The sequence below is a fragment of the Hemicordylus capensis genome, chromosome 4 (genome assembly GCF_027244095.1).
Source record: "Hemicordylus capensis ecotype Gifberg chromosome 4, rHemCap1.1.pri, whole genome shotgun sequence".
Taxonomy (NCBI): domain Eukaryota; kingdom Metazoa; phylum Chordata; class Lepidosauria; order Squamata; family Cordylidae; genus Hemicordylus; species Hemicordylus capensis.
This window is the reverse complement of record NC_069660.1, coordinates 149510932-149531760: the sequence shown is the minus strand read 5'-3', so window position 1 is coordinate 149531760 and position 20829 is coordinate 149510932. Positions and strand designations below refer to the sequence as shown.

The 20829-nt window shown below is 45.9% G+C and overlaps 1 protein-coding gene across 17 annotated transcripts in view; it reads left to right on the top strand.

Annotated features, from left to right (window-relative positions):
* Nucleotides 1-20829, top strand: part of SWT1 (SWT1 RNA endoribonuclease homolog) — a 107255-nt gene that overhangs the window by 31208 nt on the left and 55218 nt on the right. For all 17 annotated transcript variants that reach the window (XR_008305455.1, XR_008305456.1, XM_053242618.1 and 14 more), the window contains 3 exons: nucleotides 835-900; nucleotides 9640-9769; nucleotides 9894-9992. Coding sequence is in view for 15 of the 17 variants with exons in the window: in XM_053242618.1 (XP_053098593.1) it covers nucleotides 835-900; nucleotides 9640-9769; nucleotides 9894-9992 (295 nt within the window). In the remaining 2 variants the exon portion in view is untranslated. The remainder of the gene's footprint in view (nucleotides 1-834; nucleotides 901-9639; nucleotides 9770-9893; nucleotides 9993-20829) is intronic.

Genomic DNA, 20829 nt, shown 5'->3' with positions numbered 1-20829 from the left:
AATCAACCCCAGCATAGTGTCTCTCCAATGTCTGCTATTGGTGGCTGCCTTGTTCTTCTTTTTAGATTGTGAACCATTTGGGAATGGGGAATGTTTGTCTTGTAGAAGTATGGTCTACTCACACAAGTGGGGTGGGGTGGGGAGATTATTTTTGCAAATCCCCTCTTCTGCTGCCACCGATACACGCTCAAAATGTGTCCCTGAGGGTCAGGCACATATTTTCAGGAGGCATTGGCAGCAGGGGTAAGGGGAGTTGATTGACCTTCCTCCTCCCTTGTGGAAGCAAAACATATTTGTGCTAGGGCTGGATGCGTGTGCGTGTGCGTGCGTGTGCGTGTGTGTGTGTGTGTGTGTGTGTGATATCCACCCTGACAGTTAAATGTACTTGGTTTGGTTACAGTTGGGAATGAGGATTAAGGAGTTAGGCCAAAGGATTCTTAGAAAATGTGGATTTTTGTGAAGGAATGCAAAACACAGGCAAGTGACATCACATACATATTTCTAGGTATAACAGGCAGAGGGGGAGAATGGGCATTGTCAGTCAGTTGAAATGTGAAACAAAACATTTCAAGACCACTAGTCCTCATGAAAATTTGTTCATTGTTTTCTGTGTTCTAGAAATACAGTGCACACAGAGGCCATGAACTTCTTGTTTGCTTCCTTCAGTCTCCCTGCTGTTTCTGTCACATTAACCATAGGTCCTTCTGTTGCATCAGAGTTTGCTCTTCTAGTTGCTTCAAACTCCCAAATAAATTTTAATCTGATAATTAATAACTGTTGAGGCTGTTTTTCGTTTGGTATGACATTAGTATTTGTAATTATTTCTTTTTCCAGAGATCTGAAACCCCATGTCATTCTTCTGTCTGTGAAGCCATTGAAAATACCGATGCAGACCAAGAGGTTAGTGATAACATAGCTCTGTTTGCATTGCATATCAGTATTCAGTGATTGTAATCCTTGATTTTCATCTTCCAAACACTGCCTTTTCAATTTTTATTGGCTCTGTATTTATTTTATCCTGACTCTCATTAGATTTCCAAGAGGGTTTACATAATGACAAGATAAAAATACAGAATAGAAAACAAATTACTATATAAAAAACAAACCTACACTAAAACAATTTCTCAAAGAGCAACAGTAACAAAAGCCTGCTGGAAGATATGTGTGTTTAACAACTGCTGGAATTCCAGCAGCAAGGGACAATCTAGGTCTCTGAGAAAGGAAATTCCATATGGAAGAAGCCACCAGAGAGAAAACCCTGGCCTACATGGCCATATAAATACTCTGTATAATGCTGGCACATGCTGAAAGCCCTTCCTGAAAGTTCTTATAGACCAAGCAAATCCATTTACAGGGGGTCAAGAAATGTTGGCCCAGTTCACCAGCCAGACGAAAATATTTACTTGTCAGATGGTTCCTTGAGCTATGGTAATACATTACTTGTCAGGATTTTTTTCTCACTCAGGCATTTTTCACTTGTCATAGACTAGTGGATTTCCTGAGCCCTGTCCATGTAGGAGGAGACTTTCCTTCAAGTACCCTGACTGAACTGGCCCTAAGCCATTATGGAGCTGTAAAGGTCAACACCAGCATCCTGAATCATGCACAGAAACAGACTGTTGTCAAGGAGCAGCAGGGTCTTAAAGAAATAATGTATGCAGAACTTTATAATTTACACTTAGACAAAGGCACTCAATTATTCTCCTAACTTCCGTGTTTCTTTCAAATCAGCTTCAACTGAGAGAAACTCCAGTTCTGCTGTAGTCTCCAATGAATAGCAATTGCTTGGCACATTTGTGTCTCAGCCATCTACATAGGTCCAGCAGGATTGTCCTTAAGGCAGTGATTAAATAATTGCAAATTTAATATCAAGAGCAATAACATCAAGAAACCTATTAGTAATCATTTCAGTGCGTAAGGACAAAGCATCGCAGACCTGAGAAGTAACTGCTCTTAAAAAGATCAATCCTTGTAGATACATAGAATAGGAAATAGCTAAGTAGGAGTTTGTAAACAAAAAAATGACACTATCAATCTTAATAGAGATTATGGTTTCCTTTCCACTACAGAGTCCACTTAGTATATTATTGCTGTCCCTTTAAGAACTTTAGAATGCTTTTAACCAACCTTCCAATCAATTCCTGAAACCCCATGCTCAAATATATCTTGACAGTTAGTACTACCACTTTCTCTTGTTTTTGCATAGATATGTAATTTTAAACACCCCTGATGATGTAAGGATGTAGTTAACCATGGAAGCTTGCAGGGTTGCACATTCTCCATCAGTTGGGGAGTGTATTTAGGCTGGGTTGCTCCTCCCACCTGCTCCAAGACAGGGCCAATCAAAGAGACTTAGTGCAGCTATGTGGGAGGGGCTACTCCCTCAGACGCCAGTTTTTCGCCCTGACTCACTCTGCAACAGGTGCCCTTTTTCAGCTCTGGTGTCCTTTGGCCTATTCTCTGTATTTTCTCTTCTCTCTTCTCTTGCCATCTTCCCATTCTTGGATTAGAGGAGTTGAGATGGAACCCAACCACCCCAGAGTTGGTTGCAGTGCACTGTAGCTCCTCTAACCAGGCCACCTGTGTCCCAAGCAGTGAGACAGAGGCCTCTCCCTCTCTCTGAGGATGCAGCTGCCTCTGCTTGAAGAGAAGCTTGGAGCGCAGTGGTGGCTGCCGAAGCCTGCAAGAAACTGAAGTAGGCAAAGATCTCATGCTCAGCTTCCCAAAACACAAAATCTCAGTGCACGCATCCCTGTTCCCCAGATCATGGGACTGCCGGGAATTGGCCCCCAAACACCAGAGACTTTTCGGAGGGGCCAGGGAGCAGCCAAGGGTAACAGGAGCACAGCAGTCAGCCCTCCAAGGAGAGGGTGAGTAACACCAATCCCAACCACTCAACTCTGGATGGAGGTTCTCCTCCTCAGGTGGGGGCGGGGAAGAGGACCAAGAGATCCCTGGCCACATAAAAAGGTTGTTCAGGCAGATGGTGGTGAAGGAAATTCATAAGGGGTCCCAGCCCCCAATTCCTGCAGTTCTTCCCCGCCATGAGAAAGTCTGCCATTTTTTTGGTGCCCAGCAATCCAGATGCTTTGCCCAGGGGGTGCTCTAATACCAAGCAGCCTCAGGATCACCACAATCATTCCTCATGCACCTTAGAATGTGGCTCCCCCGAGACTGAAACAAACATCCAAGGCCTCTGGATGTACCTCCACCACTCTCACCACATGGACTCCCTCCCAGGGGTCCCCCATGGGTGCCAGGCGTCTACTGGACAGTGAGGAGGTATCTGACATTTCGGCATCCGACAGAGGAGGGGGATCTCTCAACTGACAAGAAGGGCCCATCTCCACAGAAGAATCCAACAGAAGTCAAAAGCTCCACATCCACTGTTAGGTTTGTCCAGGGGAGGTAATAGACAAAATCAAGGTGCCCTTTTTTGACACCAAAGACTCTTAACAGTGCCATTCTTCATAACCCTAAAAAATGATGATGATAAAAGGTGTGATGCAGTTCTATGCAGGTCCCACGAGGCCTCCACTTTATCCATGAGATCTTTTATAGCAAACTCCCATGCATGTGCACCCATTCTGTGGATCAAGGACCTTCTCCACTGGTTCCTCCAGGCCTTCCTAAACTCAAGCAGGGCCTGAATAAACTGGGGAAAGCTGCTGCCTTTATGGCAGATTCCTCATTGGATGCTACCTAACTATTGGCTTGGGCCCTAGCTAACAACATTATGCATGCTATGGCCAAAGAACTAGCCGTGCTATGGCTAAAGCCAAATAACGCCCCCCACCACCAGTTTGGGGCCACTAGATTGCCCTTTTGTTTTCACAAGGAGGATCATCCTCCCTGGTCCAAACCCAAGCGTTACAGGGGCTACTCCCTGGACCTAGTCTCCCCTCCTATGAACAAGTTCCTACCCTACCCAAGATCCCACAAGCGTACCAAACACAAACTCATGATGCAGGCAACAGGCAATTCAGCATAATTTCCAGATCCATGCCATTGAACCGGTTCCTGTGGGGGAGCATCACCAAAGCGTATGCTCAATTCTCTTCATAGTGCCGAAAAAGAACAGGGAATGGAGAGCGATATGCGACCTAAATTTGTGAATCGGTACGTGTGGAAAAAAGGAATTTTAAATGGAAACCACGCAAACCATCTTATTGGCGATCCAACATGGGGACCCCCTGTCATCAATAAATCTGAAGGAGGCATATCTCCCCATCCATCCTCAGGACCAGCAGTTCCTGCAGTTTACATGCAATGGCATTCATTTCCAATACCTGGCTCTGCCTTTTGGTCTGTAATCTCCAACTCGGGTGTTCACCAAACTCTTGTGTCCCTTGTGGCACACTTAAGAATCCAAGGGGTTCACATGTACCCTTACTTAGACATTTTGATCAGATCGTCTCATGTTCAGATGACCCTTCAGTGCCTCCAGGAACAGGGGTTTGTGGTGAATGTAGCCAAAAGCTTCCTTTCTCCGCAGACCAGAATACTTCATCTAGGGGTGACCTTAGACACTGCCAAGGGTGTGGTATCTCTACCCACCTGTTGCAGAAACAAGATCACTTGCCTGTGCCAGGTCCTACTGAAGCTTCTAAGGCCAGATATTCTCTCCCTGAATGAACTGCAAGGGGCCATGATCTCCATTATAGGCCTCATTCTGTGGGCAAGATTAAACTTCCAGCCCCTTCTCTGGTTTCTGCTTCCATGGCAGTAAAAAATACTGGAACAGTCATGCAAGAAGTCCTATTCTTCCTGCAGTGGTGCATCTCTTCAGCCACCCTGAAGGGAGTCCTCTTTCTTCTGGTGCCCCAGACACATGTTATCACGGATGACAGCCTCTGGGGGTGGGTTGCCCACTTCAACATCATCTAGCTCAGGGTCAGTGGTCCGAGGAAGAAAAGCTTCACAGCATAAATTGGCTGGAGCTAAAGGCCATAAGGTATGCCCTTCTCCCATTCATTCAGCAATAGCAGATACAGTCATCCGTTGCCAATCATGGTTTTACCAAACGTGGTTTTGAGTATATGCAACTGGGCAGTTGTGACAGGTCTTGCCAACTATGACTCGAATATCTGCGGTTGGCAAGGTTTTTTAGAGATTGGGGGTGGGGAGGTGTTCCAGCAATTATGAGAGGTTCAGAGGTTTAATCTGCTCATTCCTCTTGGTGATCCTTGCTGTCCCTTGCTGATTTAAAATGCCTTTGAGTGATTTTGTGGGGTTCAAATAATTTCCAGAAGTTCAATCTACTCATTCTTCTTGATGACACTTGGCGATATTACAGGATTTTTTGTGATTTTCTTTTTTTCTTTCCCCCTTCTTCCTTTTTTAAGCATTGGGGTGATATTTTTTCCTTTATTTTTAGGTCTTTTCGCAGTCTCAGTTCCACTAACCCCCTGTTTCCCATAGACTTCAATGGAATGCCAACCACAGATTTGCCAACAGTGAGGTTTTGCGAGAATGGAACCTTGGTGGTTGGCGAGGGATGACTATACTGATGAGAATAGACAATGCCACAGTAAAGGCCCATGTAAATCGACTGAGGGGAATCAGGTCTCACTCTCTTATGTGGAAAGCAGAGCTCCTGTTAACCTGGGCAGAGTCCAATCTACAGTCCCTGTCAGCAGACCATCTAAAAGGGGATCTCAACATTGTAGCAGATTGGCTGAGCTGGTCTCAAATAAACCAAGCCAAATTGTTCTTCAGTTCCCAGGCATTTCTAAACATCACTGGAAGTTCAGAACCCCTATAATGGATCTGTTTGCAATTCCGTCCAACACAAAGTTGCCTTGGTTCATTTCTTGATACCAAACCATGTGGGCTGAGCACACAGACACCCTAATTGCTGTGGCCCAAGAGACTGGTGTATGCCTTTCTTCCTGTAGCAATCATCCCTCAGGTTTTGCACCGAGTTTAGGAACTATGGGCAGAAGTCATCCTGGTAGCCTCTCACTGGCCACAGTGTCCATGGTTCTCGGACCTGCTCATAGGCTCGTCTGGATCTGGGAGCATACCCTCGTCGCCTCCATCAGAGACCTGTGTTCCACCTGGACCCCCATTGGATGAATCTGATTGCTTGGAGGCTGAGTGGAATTCACTTGAAAGCACGAGGTTATACCCGAAGAGTATTAATGGCCATTCTGGCTTCCTGCAGGCCTTCTACCAGCAGCATATACCAAGCTACATGAAAATCCTTTCTGACCTGATACAAATCTTAGAGATCTGCCTCAGCAGCTCATCTCCTGGATTTTCTCCAGTCTGGTTTGAAGAAGGGCCTTTCCCCTAATACTCTCATGAGACAGGTGGTGGCTATTGCTTCTGTTCTGCAGGTGGATGGTAAGATAGGTATCTCTACTCACCCACGTGTGAGGATGTTCCTTAAGGGTGCTTCTCTCCTCAAACCTTCTCCTGTACACAGGTTCCACACTTGGGATCGGAACATAGTTCTGACCGCCTTAGCCAAGGCTCCATTTGAGCCCCTTAGATCTGTTTTATTGACGTTTCTTACCTACAAGTTTTTGTTTCTAATCACTATTACCTCAGCCCACAGGGTTTCGGTGTTTGGGGCCCTCTTGGTTCGCAAAGAATTGTATCTGGTGTTTACAGACTGTCATATTAAGAACAAATTCTACATTTATGCCAAAAATAAATACCCTATTTCACAGGTCTCTGGAGCTCATGTTACCCTCCTTTTGCCCTAAGTCCTCTTTGCCCAAGGAGAAGACATGACACACATTGGAAGAGTGTAGGGCCATAAAACTCTGTCTGAAGTGCACTAGGACCCTTGGAGTCTTTCTTTGTGTCTTTCCAGGAACGTTCTCTGGGGCACAACGTTTCCACTTCCACCCTAGCCAGGTGCATTTGTTCATGCATAGGTTTGGCATACTCCAACCATGGCTTTTCCCCACCCCAGGGAGTCACTGCTCCTTCCACTGGAAGTACAGCCACCTCAGCAGCCCTTTCAGCTCTAGCGCCCCTGGCAGATATCTGTTGGGCAGCCACCTGGACTTCTTTATAAGACTATAAGATTCATACATTGATTTCTGACGATGCCTCATTTGGAAGGCATTATAGCAGATGGTTCAAGAATGAGGACTGGACTCCTTCCCTCCGTGTAAGATTTTAGGGGCTTTGGTAGGTCCCAGCCTGGATACACTGATGGAGAATGAATTATTGGCACTCACCTGAAAGGTCATTCTCCTCAGTGGCTGGGAGCATATCTACCCCGCTGCTCTGGTTTTCCTTTTTCGCCTCTCTATCCTCTTCTTTTGGGTAGTTTCCCTCTGGGGTGGTCCATCTCCCTGGGGTATTGCATTAGTGATAAGAAATATTCCGTGGGGTTTGTTCCTCCCCCGGTTGGGTTGTGTGTGTCTTTGATCTGCCTTTCTGTAGTTAATCTTACGTGTGTTGTCTTCCACCAGAGCATTGTTCATGTACTAAATAACTGGATGCTGAGGGGGTAGCCCCTCCCACATGGCCACAATAAGTCTCTTTGGCCTTGTCTCAGAGCAGGTGGGAGGAGCAACCCAGCCTGAATAACTTCCAGCCATTGAGGAGAATGATCTTTCAGGCAAGAGCCAACAATTCATTCCCTCTCTCATCCTGTCTTCTCCCCAGTATGAATTCTGCCTGCCTGAGCCATATTGACACATTTTATCAGCACTAATTTTAGCCTTGGTTAGGGTCCACCAGCTGCAAATCCTATTTAAGAATCCTCGTTTAGCAGGAAACTTGTGCTGTTTGGAATGTTGGGTTGAAGAAGTTGTATCCACTGTTGAGCTTTGAAACTTGGAATCAGTTTCCAAATGATGGTTACAGTACCACAACAGTTTACAGCAGGTGGTATTCCAGGTGGGTATTCACATTAGCAGATGTGATGACATTCTTTTACTCCTGGAGCTAGTGATGAAAAATACAAATTCCAGGTACGATTTGTTCAGTCCTTCCCAGCAACATCTTTGACCAAAATAGAGGTTTCACCACACTCTTGGAGTGTTTTAGGTAGGGTAGTATGTGCTAAGTCTTCCCTATCTCTATACCAAACATAAGATACGTTCCTTCTTGCCTGGTGCAAATATGTTCCAACCTTTTGCCTCAAACACAAAATAAATGCTTTATTCACTTCTTCATTAATGGTGATACTTTGATCTGTTCTTTACTGCAGTCAGGCCTGCAGGGGCGTATCTAGGGTAGGGCAGGCAGGGCACATGCCCCGAGCACCACTTGAAGAGGGGTGCCATTTTTAAAAATTAAAAAAATAAATAAATGGCCACTGAAAACAAAATGGCCACTGTGCATGCTCAAATGGCCTCTGTGAGGCTCTAGGCCATCCCAGGACTCACAGAGGCCATTTTGTTTTCAGCGGCCAGTTTTTTAAACAAAATTTATTTTTAAAAATGGCCACCACACGTGCTCAAATGGGCCCTGCAAGGCCCTAGAGGCCAGGTGGGGACGGGAAACCTTTGCAGACCACCACCCCTATGGCCTTTAGGAAGCCCTCCGAAGGGACTATAGGTTAAAAAAAATTAAAAAATTAATATAATATAAGTCACTGTACACATATTTGGTTTGGCACTATGCACAGAGAATCAGGGCTTGTGAATACTGAGCTGAAGCTTATGAGCTAGGATTGTATTCATTTGCTCTTACTTTGCTTCTTGTGATAAGTGAGTTAAATGTGATGTCTTAATAATATGGCTATTAATGAAGAGTTTGATTTTGAATCAGTGAAATCCTTAGTATTAAGGCCGACTGGGAGTTTCTTGCTCTCTTTCTCTCATTTTAACTATCTTTATGAAATACTAGAATATATTCCAAGCATTGACACAGTTTACTCTGCATATCCTTTAATTATTTTCGGAGTATCTGGGATTAGTCAAATTCTCCATTTATTTTTAAAACATATGTAATAGTGATACTACAATGCATAATAGAGAATTAGACAGGCACTTCTGTTTAGTTTTCCAAGTACACCTCCACATAGTATTTGGCTATTTTATGAGCCCCAGCATACTGAAATTTGTAGTTTTTCAGCATTTTTTGGTCTGGCTAAGTCCACTGCTAAAATAGTTTTTGAAATATTAAAAGATTAACAAGCTTGACTTGTATTTTTCAGCTGATATTATGGTAAAATTATCTGAAAGATGGGTGTCAGATGTTTGGACAGGGGGCGCAATTTCAGTGCTTGCCCTAGGTGCTATTTTCCCTAGATATGCCTCTGCAGGCCTGCAATAGCCTGGGTTAACTTCTGGTTAGTTTTACCTGGGGTTGATGTTGATGTCAAAGTAATGTTTAAATTGCAGTTAAGGCAGATGCGGGAAGGAGCACATGATGCTGTAGGGACCAATTGAAAGTTCATTTCATTTTCCATCCATGGAGGATGGCATCCTGGTGTTGGTTATTCTTCCAGCTTGCTCTGGGCAGCAGAGTTTATTGCACGGAGGAATCTTTGTCCCTATTGGTTGGAAGAGTAACCATTCGCCTCCCAGTTTTGTCTGTTCCTTGGGGCCAGGGCCTAAAAGGAGACCTGTTCCATCACTGGTTTTTAGTGTTTTATAAAATGTTCTGTGCTGGGCAAGATGTACAGACAATTTATTCATTCCACATTTGTACTGCTGTTCATCATAGATGCAGATTGTGGAAGACTTGCATGCAGCGCGCATTGACAAAAAGATGGCTTTGCCTGTGGTGCAGACTTGTGGAGAGCTGACCAGCATGGAGATAGATCTTCCAGATGATGAAGCAAATATGTTTGCTAGTAAGCTTATCAGTATCCAGCATTTTCTGGTTTCTCATACTCAGCAGCACTATGGGAAGAAGGCTATAAGTGAATAAGAAATCAAAATTACTGAATTGCTCTGACTGTGCTTCTTTTGTCACAGAATCCCTTTCTGGCCTGAATACTTTGATTGTGATTGATACCAACATAATGATAAGCCATCTAGCGTTCATCCAATTTTTGAAGAATACAAGCATCCCAGGTGTGTGGCTTTAGCTGTGTAGTAAGTCTTTCAAAAGTGTGGATCCACATGATCTGGATCGTGATCCGTTGATTCCATAAGTAGATGGGTTCTGCGCCTGCGCAGGCACCTCTCGGGCCGACTAGGTAGCTCCTCGCGACGCCCAACCGCCCTTCTGCACGTGCTACTGATCACTACTTATACTGGGCGGTGGGCGTCTTCCGTTAGTTTCTGTTTGACCGCCATAGCGTTCAGACCTCGTTTGGGCTCCTCGGTAGCAAAAAGTATTTTATTTTCTTGACGGATATTATCGGCTATTTGGACTTTGGACTGTGTTTTGGACTGGAATAAGGCTTTACGGACTAGTTTTGGAGAAAGATCGGACGGATTTTTTGGATTGACCTGGACTGTTAACGACAAACGCTTGAGAAATGGAGACAAAAACGACCTTCAAGCGATGTGTGAGGTGTCGGGCTAAGTTGCCCTCCACCGACCACCACGATTCCTGTCTGCTATGCCTAGGAGAGGAGCACAACACAGGGGCTTGCAAGATCTGTTGTGCCTTCTCTAAGCAGACGAGGACAAACCGAGCTCTGCGTCTGAGAGCGGCCCTGTATGAAGACGCGCTGCGCCCTCCCACCCCTCGACCTGAAACACTGTCGACATCGGCATCGGGGAGGGAGGTACACGGAGCTGTAGATTCACAGTCTAAAACCGTGTCCACCGCTACACCTTTTAAGAGACCCTTGCAGATCTCTTCTAAGGAACAGAAGCGGCGAGAAAAGAGGCTTCGTCAGGAGGCTGCGGAAGCTGCCGGTACGGGGCACTCTAATCGGAGTGAACATAGGCGTGAGACCCCTTCACCATCATCGGTGCAAGCTTCTAGTCCAGTAGCGGATGCTACGGCTTCGCAGAGCACGCGCACCCCGTCAGCATCGACATCGAAGCCTCCTCCGGCATCGACATCGAAGAAGCCTTCGACATCGACGCCTTCGACATCGACGCCTTCGACATCGAAGCCTTCGACATCGAAGGGAGAGCAAAGAGGAAAGGATCGCTCGGCTGCGACACCCTCGACATCGAAGGCGAGCAAGACTAAAGCCTCCTCGACATCGAGGCCGAGTGAGGACTCTCATCTGAGAAGGCACCACTCACTGTCGCCAGCTCATACACCACAGCAATCTCCATCAACCCCAAGGCAACAAGGTAGCCAACGCTCTGATGGGAGCGCAACTTCGGCTCTCAGGAAGTTGATGGACTCTGGCCCTAACACTCCAGCTGAGTCCACTTTTCAGGGTTTCCTGAGTGCCGGATTGGACGATGAAGAGGATGATGAGGAAGCGGTAGAGAGTCCTCCACCTCCTAAGACTCCATCACTTTCCCCAAGGGCTGCGGCTGAGAGCTTACTTCAATCACCCATGGCTGTAGTGCAACCATTGGCAGGCGTCGCGGATGGGAGTATACGCCACCCCACTTCACAGCCTGAGCACACTTGTGGTTTCAGACATTCTTTGCCGCATGACTATGCTGAGTACCTAAGGTGGAAGGCCATGCAACCTGCCCTACAACAACCGGTGGTGAGAGGTGATGTGTCACCTGCACCTGGGAATGGAGAAGGTGTACAAGACACCCCCCGGGAGGAGCAGGCTGTGCCTGTGAGGGCGCCACAGGACAAGCCTAGTGGAAAGCGAAAGAGAAAGAGCACCCCGCCTCCTCCAAGTCCTTCATCCAAGGAATCGTCTCCAACTTCGACGCAACGGGATTTTGAGTCTGACTATTCAGATTCAGATCACGCCAGTCGGCAGGTGGAGCCTTCATCTGAGGTTCCACCGCGTTTATCAAGATCCCCAACAGAAGAACTCAAGGCCTACCATTCCCTAATCAGAGAAATGGCAGAGGCATTGGGTTTGGACTTGCAACTACCTGAAACGGAGTCTGCTGACCCTGTGTACAACATGATGTTTCAGTCGAAATCTTCCCACCCTGTTTCTCTACCAATGATCCCTGCCATTGCCAAGGCGGCTAAATCAGCATGGGACAGCATACAATCGGCTAATCCGACATCAAAGCGCATAGAAAACTTATACAGGATCCTTGATGAAGAGAATACGTACCTGTTACGCCACCCGGATCCTAACTCCATGGTGGTGGATTGCGCGTCAACATCAAAAGGCAGCCGCCGGCATACAACTCCTGCGGACAAGGAGGGGAGGAAGATAGATGTTTTGGGTCGTAGATTATACGCCACATCGAGCCTAGCTATACGAATAGCAAATTATGCAGCTTGTATGGCTCGGTACACCCATCTGCTGTGGGACAACTTGCTGCATGATTCAACATCAATGTCCCCAGGAGAGCTACAAGTGAAACTTCATGAGGTGTTTGACAAGACAACGTCGGTGACAAAACAGCAACTGAGCACGTTCAAGCACTTGGCAGAGACAGAGTCAAGGGCCATGGTGACCGCAGTCACAATGCGGCGCCATGCTTGGCTGCGCGCAACATCGCTCCAGGGGGACATGAAAGACCGGGTGGAGAACCTGGCTTTCGATGGAAAGGGACTTTTCCATGAGACCACAGATGCCACTATGGAGACTCTAAAAAAATCTAAATTCACTGCAAAAACGTTTATGGCACCTACCTCAGCACCTAGTACTCGCACGTACAGTTATAATAAACAGCGTGCATACCGTTATCAGGATAGGAGAGATTATAGGAGGCAGAATAGGCCCTATCAGCGACCAAGGGGCTTCAACAACAACATCAAGAGCAAAAACCAAAGCGCTAGGAACAGCAAAGAAAGTACTAAGCAATCTTTTTGATTACTCTGTCAGCCCACTGCATTTAAGATCAATTGCCAGGACCACTGTCATCGGCCCTGTAGTTGCCAGCCCATCCATCAGACTGGCAAGCCATGCTATAGCGTGGCACAACATAACATCGGACAAGTGGGTTTTGAGAATAGTGGAAACGGGTTATGCAATAGAGTTCACAACCCAGCCCCCGTTCTCAGGCCTGCGTTTCACGAAGTCAACACCAGTGCTGGAAGAGGAGGTAAAGGTGTTATTGGAAAAAGGGGCGATTGCTCCAGTGCAGTGGGCAGAGAGGTTGACCGGATTCTACTCCCGCTATTTTCAAATACCCAAGCGGGATGGAGGGATTCGGGCAATCATGGACTTGAGGGACCTCAACGATTTTGTCTGGACCCGGAAGTTCAGAATGACAACGTTGCAGGAAATTCTACCCTTCCTGGAACAGGAGGAGTGGGCGGCAACGTTAGATTTGAAGGACGCCTACTTCCATGTGGGCATCCAAGAGAATTACCGGAAGTATCTTCGTTTTACAGTGGGGGAGGCGATATATCAGTATGCAGTCCTCCCTTTCGGATTGTCAACGGCCCCAAGGGTTTTTACCAAGGTGGTGGCAGTAATAGTTGCTTACCTTCGAACTCAAGGCCTGGTGGTTTACCCGTATCTGGACGACTGGCTCCTGGTGAGCAAGGACAGGAGGTTACTGGAAGCACAGATACAGATGCTCCTGCATCTTTTGGAGGACCTCGGGGTCACTGTGAACTGGAAAAAAACAAATTTGGTACCAAGGAAACAACTGAGCTTCATAGGGGCTACCCTGGATATGGAACAGCAGAGAGCGTTCTTGCCAAGGGAGAGATGCAGTCAGATCACTTCATTGGCAAGTCACTTCTTCTCCAATCCTGCACAAAGGGCGAGAAGCGTGCAAAGGCTGTTAGGCCTGATGGCCTCGTGCAACACGACCGTACGTTACACAAGGCTTCGAATGAGACCCCTGCAACGGTGGTACTTGGACCACTTTCGGCCCAATGTAGACAGCCAAAACATGCTACTGCGACTCCCCAAGAAGGTGCTTGCTTCACTGCAGTGGTGGAGGACAGAGGCAAATCTCTTAAAGGGAGTACCATTCCGGCCTCTTCTTCCGACGGCGTGGGTCACAACAGATGCTTCCCTTCAGGGATGGGGAGCACACTGCGGCCAGGATTGCACCCAGGGGCAGTGGACGCCTCAACAGGCTCTACTACATATCAACTACCTAGAACTGTTAGCCGCGTTCTTAGCACTGAGGGCTTTCGAACCCCAGCTGAGGGGTGTTGTGGTGCAAATCCACTTGGACAATACTACAGCAATAGCTTATCTGAACAGGCAGGGGGGTACGGTCTCACCAACACTTTGCACCTTGTCAATGAAATTGTGGAACTGGTGCATCATGCATGCCATTTATCCAGTGGCAATTCACATCCGGGGTGTGGACAATCACATAGCAGATGCTCTGAGTCGGAGCACGCAGATCAACCAGAAACACGAGTGGGAACTCAAACTGGAGTGTGTCAGAGATCTCTTCAGTCTCTGGGGTACCCCCGCGGTGGATGTATTTGCCACGGAGGGAAACAAGAAGTGCAAGAGATATTGTTCTCGTGCGGGGATAGGTGTGGGGTCTCTAGGAGACGCATTTCAATATGTGTGGAACAGGGGACTCCTTTACCTATTTCCGCCCATACCACTTCTCAATCGGGTGTTGGCACAGATTCTGAGGGACAGGGCCAATTGCATACTGATCGCCCCGTGGTGGCCACGTCAAGCGTGGTTTGCCCTGCTGCTTCGCCTGTGCAGAGGAGACTTTTACCGTCTACCAGCAGTGTCGGATCTCCTACAGCGGGCGGAGGGAAGGATACTACACCCAGAAATCCAAACACTGAAATTAACAGCGTGGAGAATAAACTTCTGAGAACTATTCTGTTGAATAGTAGACGGAAGTCAACTAGGCGTAGTTATTTATGTAAATGGAGAAGGTTTAGGGCATTTGCAAAATTAAATAAGTTCAATGCAAAGCGGGCATCAGTGCGCCAGGTTTTGCTGTATTTGACAAGTCTAAAATTAAGGGGCTTAGCAAATGTTTCTTTGAAGGTACATTTGGCAGCTTTATCTTCTAAACTCCCAGGATGGGATGGAAAGACTGTATTTACACATCCCGAATGTAGAAGGTTTATGAAGGGGCTGAATAATATGTACCCACCGCTTAAGGAACCTTTAGAGCAATGGAGTTTGTCATTGGTTCTTTCGGCATTGACAGAACAACCGTTTGAACCACTGCATGAGGCTAGCCTGAGGTTGCTAACACTTAAGACTGCATTCCTCATAGCAATAACCACAGCGAAAAGAGTGGGTGAATTGTCTGCGTTGAGAGCAGATAAGCCTTACACCCTGTTCTACCCACATAAAGTAGTTATGAGGCTTGATCCTAGTTTCCGCCCTAAGGTAGTCACAGAGTTCCATCTGAATCAGGAGGTGGTCTTGCCGACCTTTTTTAAGGACCCACAGACAACATTGGAGATAGCGCTTCACTCGTTGGATGTACGCAGGTGTTTGTTGTACTATTTGAAAGGGACAAAAGAATTCAGAAAGACAAATAAGCTGTTTGTGGCTTACAAGGGCAAGTGTAAGGGAAAACCAGTATCTAGACAGCGTATTGCACATTGGTTGGTGGAGCTGATCCTATTAACTTATAGGCTGCAGGGGGTTACCCCACCTAAGACAGTAAGAGCTCACTCTACCAGGGCTTACTCGACATCAGCAGCTCATCTTTCCGGCATTAAGATGGATGACATCTGTGTGGCTGCAACCTGGTCTTCACAGCAGCCGTTTGTAAAACATTATGCAGTGGACCTCCGCATGGCGCGCCAGGCGGAATATGGGCGAAGTGTTTTGAAAAGGGTGTTGCCATAGAAGGCATCCTTCTGCACCCGCCACCAAAGGGGAGCAGCTAACTAATCACCCATCTACTTATGGAATCAACGGATCACGATCCAGATAAACAGGTTGCTTACCTGTAACAGGTGATCTGGTAGTGATCCGTTGAATCCATAAGACCCGCCCAGAAACCAACCCCACTGCAGAAGTATGAGGCTCAGACAGAACATTGGGAAGCAGATTGCAAAGCGGTCTGCACAGAAAACTAACGGAAGACGCCCACCGCCCAGTATAAGTAGTGATCAGTAGCACGTGCAGAAGGGCGGTTGGGCGTCGCGAGGAGCTACCTAGTCGGCCCGAGAGGTGCCTGCGCAGGCGCAGAACCCATCTACTTATGGATTCAACGGATCACTACCAGATCACCTGTTACAGGTAAGCAACCTGTTTTATCTTGTCCAATATTACTTAGGCAGGATACTTGTTATTCTGTCTAGTAATCTTTTATTGTTTGTTTTGAAGTTTGTCCCAGTGGGAATACTGACTGTAGAGAGGGGGAGATCATAAGAAAATGGTAGTAAAGGTGATGGGGTGGGGGTTGGGGGAAGCAGGGTATGAAATGGTGAATAGAGGAGAGGGAAGGAGGGAAAGCAGGATGAAGAAGGAACTAGCAAGAAACAAGGGAGCCAGCCAAATTTTAATTTATTTTTTTAAAATGTTGTAAACCGCCTAGAGACTTTGGTAGTAGGCAGTATACAAATATGCTAAATAAATAAAAAGAAAGGGAGGGCATTACAGAGGCAGGCAGCAGCTTAGTGGAGTGGGAATGTTAATCATTGGGATCTTGCAGGCTGAGCATTCCATTTAATAAGGGGCTAAAGCTGTTGAATAAATGATATTTTTAAAGACTCGCATCAAAATAAGACTATGCAAATCAGTAGATGGAGATTTGTTTTAAAGCTGCTTTTTTCTCCTGCAGTGTTCCCTCGAGTTTTTTTCATTTGTGTGCAGAGATGAGTTTTGTTCTGGGTGGCAGTATCAAAGCAGTGTGTGTGCACATGCATTCAGAGTAGGGCCTTCCTGATTCAACCTGGGCAGGATCTAAAATTAGCTGAGCAGACATCAAAAAACTTGTGTGCATGCACATATGCAAAAGCCTAAGAGGGAACACTGCTCCCCTGCCCTTTAAGTGCTTGCTTATTATTCAATTCTAAGAAACTGGGATGACTCCATGCATGCCTTCTGTTGTCTGGTTTGACATCAAATTAGTGGATATATATTGTCTAAATTGATTGCTAGCAGGTGACTTCTCTTTCTGTTCGACATAAATGGCATTGAATAGGAAGAATATATTAGAGTCATGTGGCTAAAATTCAGCATGAATATGTTGTTTGCACATGTATACATGTATTTTTTCATGATGCTGGTATCCTGCCCTTCCTTTAAGTGGCTCAGGGTACTGTATGTGTATGATTCTTTCTTCCTGCTCCTGTTCTTACTACAGTTTGGTGAGAGGAGTTAGGATGAGATGGAGTACCTAGATTAAGATAATCCCCTGACCTTACTGGCTGAGTATGCAAGGATTTGAACCCAATTTTCCTCCAACACTCTAAACGGTAAACCACTCTGGCTTTAAACTGTATGGCATACTGATTGCAGGAGACAAAGAGACTGAACTGCTTTGCTTGAACTCCTCATTTTAGTTATGAAAAGTAGTGGAGTGGCAAAATAAGGTTGGCTTGCATAAACTAAAGAACAACCCCACACAAGAGTGGCTCTTCATAGGGGCACCTATGGCACCTTACATACACTTACTCCATTGTAAACCTGCGTTCAGTGGGATGAACTGAAAAGATTGTGTGTTTAAGTCTGCACCTGTTCCCCATCAGTTGGTTGAGATACTTGCAAATGTGAAGTGAAAGAAAGGGGAAAACCCTGTAAAATACCATTTTTGTTTCTTTCATGTGTGTGCGCGCACACATGCACACACACACTTGTATGGGATACGCTGCTTGGAGCAGTGTGGCCTACCACCTGTTCTCTTGACCCTTACCTGACATGGCTTATACTGTCTGGCAGGGAGGTTGTTGTAGAAGGCCTAGTAGAGATTATAAATGCTTCTCTGAGGGAGGGCAGGATGCCTCCTTGCCTCAAGGAGGCAATTATTAGACCTCTTTTAAAGAAGCCTGTGTTGAATCCCTCAGAGTTAAGCAACTACAGGCCTGTCTCCAACCTTCTGTGGTTGGGCAAGATAATTGGGTGGTGGCCTCTCTACTCCAGGCAGTCTTGGATGAAACTGATTATCTAGACCCCTTTCAGGTGGCCTACGGGGTGGAGACTGCCTTGGTCGGCCTGATGGATGATCTCCAATTGTGAATTGACAAAGGAAGTGTGACTCTGTTGGTCGTTTTGGACCTCTTGGCAGCTTTCGATACTACCGACCATAGTATCCTTCTGAAGCACCTGAGAAGGTTGGGGGTGGGAGGCACTGCTTTGCAGTGGTTCCACTCCTACCTCTCAGGCAGATTCCTGCTGGTGTCCCTCAGGGACTGTCATTTAAAATCTGAACTTTGGTATGGTGTCCCTCAGGGCTTCATTTTGTCTCCGATGTTTAATGTCTACATGAAACCCGCTGGGATAGATCATCAGCAGATTTGGTGCAGGATGTTATCAGTATGCTGATGACACCCAGATCTTTTTCTCCATGTCAACATTATCAGGAGAAGGCATAATCTTCCTAAATGCCTGCCTGGAGGCAGTGATGATGATGATGATGATGATAATAATAATAATAATAATAATAATAATAATTCGATTTCTATACCGCCCTTTCAAAAATGGCTCAGGGCGGTTTACAAAGAGAAATAACAAATAAGATGGCTCCCTGTCCCCAAAGGGCTCACATTCTGAGGTCACCAAAGCTGATAGAAGTGATGGGCTCCATGAGAGATAACAAGCTGAGGCTAAATCCAGATAAGGCGGAGGTACTTATTGTGTGGCGTTGGAACTCGGGAGATGATTTTGATCTGCCAGTTCTGGATGAGGTCACACTTCCACAGAATGGAACAGGTATGCAGTTTGGGTGTGCTTCTGGACACAAACCTCTCCCTGGTGTCCCAGGTTGAGGCAGTGGCTAGAAGTGCCTTCTATCAGCTTTGGTGACCTGGGAACAGTAGTACATCTGTGGGTCATCTGCAGACTTGACTACTGCAATGCACCCTATGTGGGGCTGCCTTTGTACGTAGTACAGAAACTGCAGTTGATCCAGAATACGGCAGCCAAGTTGGTCTCTGGGTCATCTCGGAGAGACCATATCACTCTTATCTTAAAACATCTACACTGGCTGCCGATAAGTTTCCAGGCAAAATACAAGGTTTTGGTAATAACCTATAAAGCCCTGAACAGCTTGAGCCCTGGGTATTTAAGAGAACTTCTTCGCTATGAGCCACACCACCCATTGAGATCATCAGAAGAGGTTTGTCTGCAGTTGTCGTCGGCTTGTCTGGTGGCTACTCAGGGACAGGCCTTCTCCATTGTTGCCCTGAAGCTTTGGAACGTGCTCCCTGCTGAAAAAAGAGCCACCCCATCTCTTACAACTTTTTAAAAGGCGGTCAAGACACATTTGTTCACCCAGGCTTTTCATTAGATACTCTTTTAATAGTTTGATGGCTTTTAATAGTTTTAACATTGTTTTATATTTTGGATTGTTGTAATGTTTTAATCTTTTTACTTGTTTTTTATTTTTCCCCCTAAAATTGTAAACAACCCAGAGACTTGCATTTTGGGCAGTATACAAATATGTTAATAATAATAATAATGACTCGATGTGTGGATAAAACAAACCAGTCAATAACACCTGTCTGACTGTGTAAACAAGAAATAATAATAATAATAACATCCCCCAGTGAGGCACTACCTTGGCGTGGTTGTGGGGCTTGCGTGCTCTGAGGAAGGTGAGAGCTATGGCAGAGGTCCAACCATACTGGACAGGTCTCACCAAAGGAGCCAGACAAAGAGTGCCTCTCCCATCAACAATATGGTGAGACGTAACTTTAATAAATCTATACCGGATCGGTCGTCGCCCGGGTCAACAAGGACCGCGCCAGGTGCTATAGTCCCTGGACATCTCGTGGCAAGTGGGCTACAGGACTCAGGATCTTCAGTTGAGCAACCAGGGCTGGAGACAGCAAGGTTACTGGAAGAAACGTCGCTTAACCGAAAAAAATATACAAAAAATGCCAACAAGGAAATAATGATCTGCTATTACAAGTCTAGTCCAACTAGAAGAGGTTATTTAAAAAGAATGTACCAAATTTGGAAAGAGAAGCATCCAGACACAGAAATAACAGAACAAAGGCTAGCAGACCAGAGAAGATTTATAATAAGAAATAAAGTATTCACAGGAGTTGAGCTGGAAGAACTGCAGAGAGCAACACAGGCTCAAGATATGGAAGAAGAATTACCACCAATTGAAGAAGTTGCTCGGGCACAGGTGGAGGAGGTGTTGGAAATCGAGGATGCCACTGTTGCTGAACTGTTTCAAAATCAAAACAAGGCAACCTCCCCTTTGCCTTCACCTCAAAAACCCAAATGCCGTTTAACAGAAAAGCAACAAGAACTAAAGCAAAAAATAACTGAGCACATGAACCAAACAACCACCAGGGTTCGATTTCCAGCTCTAAAAAAAGTTCCCAAAAAACAACTTGCTCAGGCATTAAAAGATGTCAATGCTGCACTTGCAGAAATAACAACCAAGAATTTGCAAGAAACAAACCAACTAATGTACAGTGCAGCAACAATAACAACACAAGAGCTTGGATATAAGATCAGTGGACCTGTAAAAAAAGAAAGCAGTACATCACCTAAATGGAAGATTAGATTAGAAAATAAAATCTCCAGGCTTAGATCAGATGCTAGTAAACTGAAAGATATGAAAGACAAGAAGCTGAAGAATGAAAACACCAAACAGTATCTGATCCAAAAATGCCACCTAGATTCAAGGAAAATTAGAGAAGTCCTGGAAATAATAAAGCAGCAAATAACAGCAGTGTCAAAGAAGATTAGCAGATATGAAGCCAGAATTACACAACACATGCAGAATCTCCAATTCTAGTCGAATCAGAGACGTTTCTACCAAAGCA